At 46.3% G+C, this 10,531-nt stretch overlaps 1 protein-coding gene across 1 annotated transcript in view; it reads right to left on the minus strand.

Annotated features, from left to right (window-relative positions):
* The window catches only part of NEMF (nuclear export mediator factor), a 66,387-nt gene that overhangs the window by 50,664 nt on the left and 5,192 nt on the right, over window positions 1–10,531 (minus strand). The window contains exons 4-7 of the mRNA XM_015425608.1: window positions 8,504–8,629; window positions 7,415–7,563; window positions 2,429–2,496; window positions 247–330 (exon numbers count right to left, since the gene is read on the minus strand). Of these exons, the coding sequence (XP_015281094.1) occupies window positions 247–330; window positions 2,429–2,496; window positions 7,415–7,563; window positions 8,504–8,629 (427 nt within the window). The remainder of the gene's footprint in view (window positions 1–246; window positions 331–2,428; window positions 2,497–7,414; window positions 7,564–8,503; window positions 8,630–10,531) is intronic.

The following is a 10,531-nucleotide window of genomic DNA, read 5'->3' on the forward strand; positions in this document are numbered from 1 at the left end:
TGTCCTGGACCCACTGCTGGACCTCCTGATGGCACCTGGTATTTTTGGCCACTGTGTGACAGAGTGTTGGACTGGATGGGCCACTGGCCTGATCCAACCTTGGCTTCTCTTATGTTCTTAAAGTCAGAAGTTTATTTATTCCCATGTGTCAAGAGAAAACCTTGTGTCCCAGCCAAAGATCAGTCACATTTCTCATTTAAGATTTTTTTTTAATTTAAAATCAATCTAATCAGTCTGGCCACCCACCTTTGCCTTCCATCTGGTCTGTTTTGGCACTGCCTGAAAATCCCGCTCCTATAAGGCAGTGCTCAATGAGTGTGGCTCCATAAGCTGTTTGGAAGAAGGGGAAAAAAGGAAAAGAACACTTTAAAACAGGTAGATTCGGGCGGGGTATCCATGTTGGTCTGAAGAAGCAGAACAAAGTGAGTTCAGGAACACCTTTAAGGCCAACAAAGTTTTATTCACAGCATAAGCTTTCGTGTGCAAGCGCACTTCCTCAGATACAATGGAACAGAATTCCCTCAACCATTACGTATAGGGGGTGCGGATTGTTGTTAGGTAGATCAGCCAGGTGGAGGCCTGGATTGCAAAGATGGATTTCGTTTCCCGTAACACATATTTTCAGCTTTCGCAAGGCAGAATCCAGACATCCTTCAAAGGATAAAGAGACCCTACTCTTAAGTCATGAATCTGCTTAGCAAACAGCAATGCCATCCTGCAAACTATATATGCCATTCTCCATATTTGAGAGAAGAACACTGAATATCCTATAGATACAGAGTTTGAAAGCAAACTCCGTCAATGGGAAGGGCTGTGGCTCAGTGACAGAACATCTGCTTGGCAGACAGAAGGTCTCTGGTTCAATCCCTGGCACCACCAGCTAAAAGGACCAGGTTGTGGGCAATGCGACCTAATGTCAGAACCCACAGCTAACGAAGTACACACATTCAGGAACGGTTATACTTTTATTGCAAAGCTATAGATGCAGTAACATAGGCACTGTTAAGAATGGCGGCAACCCATAGAGCCTAATAGGATATAAGGTATTCGTATGCCCCCCCCCCCCTTGGCATGGGCCAATTAGGTACCCTCCCGCGCGCGGGACAAGTTAGGAAACGGTTAGCTGGCTAAAGCTGGGAATTCGGAGTCTCTCACGGTACATAGGAGACTTCTAGACAACACAACCTCCTCCTGCACATCTGTAGAGGTAAGCCTTGCAGCACAGGCAGACCAGCAGGGATAGGAATGCAACAGCAATTAACCAGACACAGAATGAACTCCCCAACCCCCATGGCAGCATAGCTGACACCTACCATCTCAAGAGCCGCTACCAGTCTGAGTAGGCAATACTGACCCTGATGGACTAATGGTCTGATTCAGTATAAGGCAGCTTCATGTGTGTTCAGCTGTCTGTTATTGGTACAGATTTCTTTTTCCTGCATCCCCAAAGCCTTTGTTCTTCACACCAGCTTCTTCTCATCATTCCCACCCACCGAGAACTTTGGTCTCGGACAGCCCATTCGGGGGGGGGGGCGCTCAGTGGTTGCTCTGGAGTTCTGAAACTCCTTCTACCAGCAGAAGGCCCGCTCCCTCCTGATCAGCACATTGGAGAGAAGAAGAGGAGATTGGATTTATACCCCGCCCTTCACTACCCAAAGGAGTCTCAGAGCGGCTCACAAACTCCTTTCCCTTCCCACAACAGACCCCCTGTGAGGGAGGTGGGGCTGAGAGAACAGCTCTGACAGAACTATACCTTGCCCAAGGTCATCCAGCAGCTGCAAGTGGAGGAGTGGGGAATCAAACCCAGTTCTCCCAGATTAGAGTTTGCGCACTTAACCACTACACCAAACTGGCTCATACCAATTTTGTGTTAGAATGTTCATCGGTTTTTGAGGATGCTTATGCCAGTTTGGTGTAGTGGTTAAGAGCACAGACTCTAATCTGGGAGAACCGGGTTGGATTCCCCACTCCTCCACTTGCAGCTGCTGGATGACCTTGGGCAAGGTATAGTTCTGTCAGAGCTGTTCTCTCAGCCCCACCTACTTCACGTCACGGGGTGTCTGTTGTGGGGAGGGGAAGGGAAAGGAGTTTGTAAGCCGCTCTGAGACTCCTCTGGGTAGTGAAGGGCGGGGTATAAATCCAATCTCCTCTTCTTCTTCTTATGTACTTTTAAACTGCTTGTCTGTCTCTTGGAGGCTACCCAATGCTCAACAAAAATAGACCTTCCATGTCTATGCATAAGTTGGTTTCACCTTATGCATAGACTTTGTGATTATTTTTACTGCTTTGTGATTATTTTTACTGCTGTTTCATGGACTGCTGAATATAGCTTTGTTATTTACCTGTTATTGCTTGGATGCATTTCTGGTTTCATTGCTGGTGTATTGCTGGTGTATTTAAAAATATTTTAATTAAACCAAATACTTACGAAGGTGGGGGTTTAGGACTCGCTTTATCTGTTCTCCTTTAGGTGCGGTGGTTATTATTTCAGTCAGCCTATAAAGAGTAGGAGAAAAAGAATAAACAGCCAACATTCGATAACATTTTACAAGAAAGGGGAAAGCAAAGATTGTTGTTGTTGTTGTTGCAGATTTTCCGGGTCGTGTGGCCGTGGCCTTGGCATTGTAGGACCTGATGTTTTGCCAGCAGCTGTGACTGGCATCCTCAGAGGTATAACACCGAAAGATGGAGCGCTCTCTGTGTCAAGGTGAGAAGAAAATGATAGGCAGGTAATTTATATCACTCAGGAAGGTGGGGTAGGGCTGAGTTATTATCTTGACACAGAGGGTACTCCATCTTTCGGTGTTATACCTCTGAGGATGCCAGTCACAGCTGCTGGCGAAACATCAGGTCCTACAATGCCAAGGCCGCGGCCACACGACCCGGAAAATCTGCAACAGCCAATGAACTCTGGCCGTGAAAGCCTTCGACAACATAAAGACTTTTTTTGTTCACTGTCTCATTCATGCCAACACCTGAGGCCTTAAGGCAAATTATTCAAGATGTACCTAAATGTAGGTTATGTACAGAGGGCTGTGAGTGCAAAGACACAGAAAGAGTCCCTAGAGGTGCTAGCCTCAGTCTATCAGTTTACTTTATCTGTGGTCCAATTTTTGTCACTGAGAGTCAGGGCAGATTACAAAATTCAAAACAATGCAATAAGAGCAGTATTGTCCTTACACCAATGATATAATATAAAAAATATATAAAATATATAAAAAAATAAAACTGATATAATAAAATTGGATGATAAAAGCAGAAAACAAGGGACCCAAAACAGCATAGTGCATGCCACAAACAATGCAACAAGGCTAGAGCACAAAGTCAGAGAAACCAGGGGTTATTTCCTGCAGGAGCACACAGGAGCGGAGCTCCGGCAGTAAAGAGCCCAGGGGGCGGGCAGATGCAACAAGCCCCACCCCCTGCTCCCAGCAGCCCTCAGCCAGAGCAAGAAGCAGCCAGGTAAGTTGCAGAGCCTCCCCCTGGTCCAAAACAGTCCAGTGGCACCTTTAAGACCAAGTTTTATTCAGGTACAAGCTCTCCCTCCTCTGTGAGGACAGATCTGCACATCCCCCCCCCCCAATAGCTAGCAATCCAAAACAGTCCAGTGGAGCCTGAGCGGTGGGTGTTGCCTTCTGACACACTTCCGGTGATGTCAGGGGGTGTGGCATATGCAGATAAGTTATGCTAATGAGCTCCTGCACCTCTCTTTCTACGAAATGACCCCTGAGAGAAACACTGCAATTAACACTGTAACACTGTAAACATTAGTTAATACAATATGCAGAGTCTCCAAAATGAATGGAATAGGGAGCCAGATCTTCCTCTTTTGCCAAAGCAATGGGACGGGGCCTTAAAAGGTTTATACCTGCTCTCTCCATGGATCTTAAGTTGCGACTGATTCTGCATAAAATTACATTTCAGACATACTGAACACCACAGACACTTTTTAGCAAAGGACTTACAAGGACGCATCCCTTAAACATATGCTTTGGGTGTATCCAGTCATTCGTTTTTTCTAGGAAGAGTTATTAGAAGAAGAAGAGGAAGAGGAGATTGGATTTATACCCCACCCTTCACTACCCAAAGGAGTCTCAGAGCGGCTTACAAACTCCTTTCCCTTCCCTTGAGAGCCAGTTTGGTGCAGTGGTTAGGAGCGCGGACTCTAATCTGGGAGAACCGGGTTTGATTACCCACTCCTCCACGTGCACCTGGCTGGATGACCTTGGGCAAGCCTTAGTTCTGATAAGAGCTGTTCTTGAAAAAGAGCCGTTTCTGTCAAGAGCTCTCTCAGCCCCACCTACCTCACAGGGCGTCTGTTGTGGGGAGGGGAAGGGAGAGGAGTTTGTAAGCTGCTCTTAGACACTTTTGGGTAGTGAAGGGCAGGGTATAAATCCAATCTCTTCTTCTTATTCTTCTTCCCCCTCCCCACAACAGAACAGACACCCTGTGAGGTAAGTGGGGTTGAGAGAGCTCTGAGAGAACTGCCCTTGAGAGAACAGCTCTGAAAGAACTTGTAAGTGACCCAAGGTCACACCAGCAGCTCCGTGTGGAGGAGTGGGGAATCAAACCCGATTCTCCCAGATTAGAGTCCGCGCTCCTAATCACTACACCAGACTGGCTCATACCAATTTTGTATTAGAATGTTCATCGATTGCTGAGAATGCGTAAGTACTTTTAAACTGCCTGTCCGTCTCTTGGAGGCTACCTGATGGTCAACGAAAACAGACCTTCCACGTCCTTATTACAACTAAAAGACTCATATTACAACGTTGGAAAGATAAAAACCCACTGCTGATTAATCAATGAACTGAGGACCTTAGAATATCAATATTTGAGCATATAGCATATAGATAACAATTGTGTATGGACTTCTTTTTAGATATATGGAAACCGTTCATAAAAACTGATGTGTCGATCCACAACTGTTGCTATATTTTTCTCTTGTCTTTATATATACCTTTCCCCCCCTTTTTAAAAAAATTGTATTTAGTTGTTGGATTTTAAGTGTTCTCCCCTTGTTCTTTTTTTCCCCTTGTTCTTTTTCCCCCCGTTATTTTTTAAACAAATAAAAAATTTTAAACGTACACAATTGACAAAACAACGAAAACCACTTAAAATTTAGAACTGTCAGCGAGGCAGACATTTATTTATTTATTTATATTTATAGGTTTAATTTATACCCCGCCCTCCCCGCAACGCGGGCTCAGGGCGGCTTACAGTCAGGCATAAGTCAGTATCAAATATAAAACATTTTTAAAACCATTTAAAAACTCAACAGGACAATAGTATTATTATTAACAAAGTGCTCTGTTCTTCCACAAGGTGGCATATTGCAACTGCCCCGCCAGCTCAGCGTCGTCTGCTCAGGGAGACACTGGTGTTCTCTTGTCCAGGGCCAGGCTATGATGGCAGTGATAGTAGTGTGGTGGGAAACCTGTCCACTTCACACCACGGATGGGGTGGGCCCTCACATCGGGCAACTCTTCTGATCCTCTAACTGCAGCTGGACCAAAGTCTGATAAAGTCAATCAGGTGGTGAAACTGACTCTATTAGCTCCCGGTCTAGTACCGGTCATTCCTCACAGACATTAAAAAATTGTGAAAGAACCCAAGGCTGAATTGCGAAGTTATTGCTCAAAGGGAGAGGCAAGTTGTAAAGCTGGTGGTTGAATGTAAGAGGACCAATGGCCCATCTAGGCCACCATCTTGTTCATATAATGGCCAGTTTGGTGTCGTGGTTAAGTCTGCGGACTCTAATCCGGGAGAACCGGGTTTGATCCCCCACTCCTCCACTCGCACCTGCTGGATGACCTTGGGCAAGCCGTAGTCCTAGCACAGCTATTCTTGAAAAAGAGCAGTTTCTGTCAAAACTCTCTCAGCCCCACCTACCTCACAGGGTGCCTGTTGTGGGGAGGGGAAGGGAAAGGAGTTTGTAAGCCGCTCTGGGACTCCTTTGGGTAGTGAAGGGCGGGGTATAAATCCAATCTCTTCTCTTCTTCTTCAGCTCCTGTTCAGTTCTTATGGCTGATAGCAAGCACCAGACTGATTCTTCCTAAAATGTTACTCTTTTCTATTTCATATATTTGCTTCTTTTTAAAAGGACTACAGTGGAGTCGAGCAGATTCGACTCCGGTTTCTTGCATTCTTTAAAAAAAGAAACACGACTGAAAAGAAACATCAAACACAATTCCAAACATTTCCCCCAACTGGAGGAAGTGTATTAGTCCTAAGGGGCTCAAAAAAACTAAAAGAGCCCAACTGTCAGGTAGCCCTGTCATAGGTCTGGAATGTGGAGGGGTGCCCTCCCGTTTTCTGTCTCAGCTCTCCCTGGCTCACCAACTGTTTGCTTTCTTATGCTTGACCTTGTAGATGCTCCAGCTGCAGTTTTCTCGGCTGGGAAAGTTAACGGCTTTTTGCTTTGCCTGCTTGCTTTTGCCCACGCGTGCGAGATGTATCCATTGGCTCATGCTTACAGGGGGGATGTTTGATTCTAGTATAAGTCAGAGGCCCTAGTATTGGCAGCCATTCCTGACACAAGCTGTACACGTGTCTCTAGTACTGGATTTACCAATAAACAGTTATCTTCTCATGAAGCCCTGTGTTGCGTAGCCTAACTAAGGACCCTGACACCAACTGGAGTCTATCTACTCCAGCATCCCATCTCACAGAATGGCCAACCAGTTCTTCTGGAGGTGCAACAACAGGGCATAGAGGCTGAGGCCTTCCCCTGATGTTACCTTCTGGCACAGGTATTCAGAGATTTACTGTCTCTGAACGTGGAGGTTCCTTTTAGTCACCGTGGCTAGTAGCACTGATGGACCTCTCCTCCATCAATCTGTCTAACCCTCTTTAGAAGCCATCTATGCCTGTGGCCATCACTACATCCTCTGGTAGCGAATTCCATATTTTAATCACTTGTGTAAAGAAGTATTCCCTTTCGTCTTGTTAGATCTAGTTGGTGAATTCAGCAGAATCACAAAAACACACACACTGACTGTTGCGACGGTGTTGGTCCCCTTTCTAGAGTTAAGAGTAGATTTGTAAGCCATTTGAACCACAAGAAAAAGCGAGGTATAAATGTTTTAATTAATGAATTAGTAAAAAACTTTTCCAGGACACAGACCAAAGCATTTTGAACACCTATAACGACATGTGCACGATCATTTATTTTAAAGCCCCCCAAAATCCCTCTGGTGGCTGGGTGGGATGGCAGCCACAGGTGGCTGACGCAAGGATATTGCAAAGATGTCTGCCACATGAATGTTCCACTGCCACTTCCCATGCAATAAAAGCTACATGGAGAATCAGTGCTGGCTGGAACCCCCCAAGAACTTGAAAAGCCCCCACCCGTGGCCAGCCAGAGGCTTCTGCTTTTCCCGTACTCCAAACTTTGCATGGGGCACAGAGGTACCTTTCCAAACTGGGCAGGGGCGAGGCCGCTTTGGCGCTGTCGACCGGGTAGTGCTCCCGAACCGCAAACTTGACGTCATCCGCTTCATCGGTGCGAAATCTCAGGATGTTCAGGATTAGGTATTCGTGGTCAGTCAGGACAATGTTCCCCTGCGAGAAATCCAAGACATTTTGTCGCTGAACTGCGGGTGCAGAAGCTTCTATGCCACCTGAACACAGACACCTCAGGACTCTGGTGTCAGCGAGCTGCCATTGAGTGTTCTCGTTCCCTGAGTGTGTTCTCTTCCCCCCCCCCTTGCCTGCTCTGTTGTATTCTTCACATTCTTGTTTTCTTAGGTGCCTGTAACAGCTCAAGGTTACCCGGCTGGAGTGGGAAGACGAAGCCCTGTTATCTGCTCGCTTGTTAGTGATATCTTTTGCCTGTGAACCAAGGGCCAGTTTTGAGAAAGGCAAACCGTTGCATTCCCATGTAATTACCTGTCAGTGCCTTCCTTATTCGCGCCGGCGGGAAAGGGATCTATTGGTTATAGTTTGGTTCAAAGTTCCTTTATTATGTTACCCTCTGGGGTCTGTGTCCATTCCTAACAATTCTAGTGTTCCTGTTTCTTTCAAATGCTTTGGAATAAATTTTGCTTTAACCTTTAAACGTGGATTTATTTTGGAGACTTTGGAGATTCAACATCTGGCTGTTCCCACACTCAAGACTTTGGCATGCCCAAAGAAATGGGAGGTTATAGATACTTAAAGAACAGTAGAGGGCTTCCAAAGTATTCCTCCCTCCAAATGCTCCAACAACGGTGAAATAGCTTGGAGGAGAAAGCAGAGCCCTAACAGTTGGCAAACTCAGCAGAGAGAGAAATGGAGCCAGAAACTCTCTTTCCTACATGGCTTGGGACCGGGGAATATGAAGGACCGTCTTCCCCCAGATGTTCCTGCTGAGGACGTCAGATCGCAAGGGGCCCCCCCCCCCCCAACTGTCCCAACAAGCTAAGAGGTCCGTCTGGCAGGAACACGAGAAAGGGTCTTTTCAGTGACAGCCCCATGGTCAACAGAACAACCTCCTGTCACAAACACCCTCCCCTCCGCTCACCCTGTCGTACAGCTCTATGATCAAGTGATAGGCGGCTTCGTCGCTCCCAAACTGGAAATCTACTATTCTGTCAACGCCAAGTTGCTTCACGCTCACAAGCCTTCTGGTCTTCAGGTGCTTGCGACACTGTTGGGGAGAGAAGAGTACAGACACGTGTGAATGACTGCAGCCTGGAAATTATCTGTAGAGACAAAAAAATGGAAATTATCTGTACGTATAAGATTTTTTTCCCCCGGAGCTGCGGTGGCTCAAGTGGTTAAGACGCTGAACTGCAGGCTGTGGAAGGTCAGTAGTTCAGCAGTTCGAGACCCGAGTGTGCCACATGACGGAGTGAGCTCCCGTCTCTAGTTCCAGCTCCTGCCAACCTAGCAGTTCGAAAGCAAGAAATTGCAAGTAGATAAATAGGTACCACTTTGGTGGGAAGGTAACAGCGTTCCGTGCGCCTTGGTGTTTAGTCATGCCGGCCACATGACCACGGAAACGTCTTCAGACAGTGCTGGCTCTTCGGCTTGGAAACGGAGATGAGCACCGCAACCCTAGAGTCGGACTCGACTGGCTTTCGAGCAAGGGGACCTTTACCTTTACCTTTTTACATTAATTAGGCTATTTGGATTGGAGTATCCTTGAAGAAAAGTCTTGTCGTAAATGTTTATTTGTAGACAGAATCTTGTTCAGAAGACGGCATGCCGAACAGACACAAAAAGACACAGGACATTCCGGAGCACGTCGTTAACATCATTTGCTTCATTAAAAAACGCTTCTGTCTATTTGAAACTGACTGTATTTTTGTATAACACCCTTGTTAAAAAAACATATCACGTTAACTTATTTAAACAGCATATCTGTTCTGATTTTTGCAGTACAGTATTGTTTAGTTTAGCGCACTTATCAGAGTAACCATCCCGGTGTCGTGCTGCCTGGAAGAGTCAGACAGATTTTTTTTTTAAAAAACACACAGCAATGAGATCTGGCAGCTTTCCTACTGACATGTGGACACCACAACCTATGGAGGGGTTTGGAATACTTTGCCAACATCTGTCATGACAGAGGGGAAAAGGAGAGACCGAAAGAAAGAGTCAGATTAAAGCCAGACAGGAGAGCTGGCAGAAATGGAATCGAGGGCATCCGATGAAGCTGATGGGCAGGAGGTTCAGGACGCAGGTGTCCTGTCTGTACTCATCATGTTGTTCAGGCGCACAGTCGAGTCCGACTCTTCGCAACCCCCACGGACCACATCACGCCAGGCACTCCTATCTTCCGTCGGCAAACCGGAGTGTGCTCAACTTCATGTGCATTGCATCAATGACACTGTCTAGCCATCTCATCCTTTGCCGTCTCCGTCTTCTTTGACCTTCAGTCTTTCCCAGCATCAGGGTCTTCTTCTCCAGGGAGTGCTCCCTTCTCATTTGGTGGCCAAAGTATTTGAGCTTCAATTTCATTATCTGGCCTTCCAGGGAACAGTCAGGGTTGATTTCTTTTAGGATTGACTGATTTGATCTTCTTGCAGTCCAAGGGGCTTTCGAGAGTCTTCTCCAGCACCATAACTCAAAAGCATCTATTCTTTGGCGCTCGCCCTTCCTTATAGTCCAACTCTCGCAGCCATACAGTACTACTGGGAATACCATCGCTTTGACCATATGGGACATTTGTTGCCAGGGTGATTCTCTACTTTTCATTACGCTGTCTAGGTTTGCCTCATTATGGGAGCCTCGTAAAAAGTGTGCATCACATGCCTTCTGACTTTCGGTGACCCTATGAATTAATGACCTCCCAAATGTCCTCTCGTTAGAAAGAGGTTGGAGGAGAGCGTCCCATTGGACAAGATAATGCTGGTCGTAGAGCCTGTCCTGTTCTTTTTGACAGGAAACCATCGACATGCATGAGTGCTGGCGAGCAGAAGAAAGAAAAAAGCCCCAGGCTCACACCGCTGAGCAGGCAAAGGTAAAGAAGAAGAAGAAGAAGAAGAAGAAGAAGAAGAAGAAGAAGAAGAAGAAGAAGAAGAAGAAGAAGAAGAAGAAAAAGAAGAAG

The sequence above is a fragment of the Gekko japonicus genome, unplaced genomic scaffold, assembly GCF_001447785.1.
Source record: "Gekko japonicus isolate JY-2015 unplaced genomic scaffold, Gekko_japonicus_V1.1 scaffold961, whole genome shotgun sequence".
NCBI classification, from domain to species: domain Eukaryota; kingdom Metazoa; phylum Chordata; class Lepidosauria; order Squamata; family Gekkonidae; genus Gekko; species Gekko japonicus.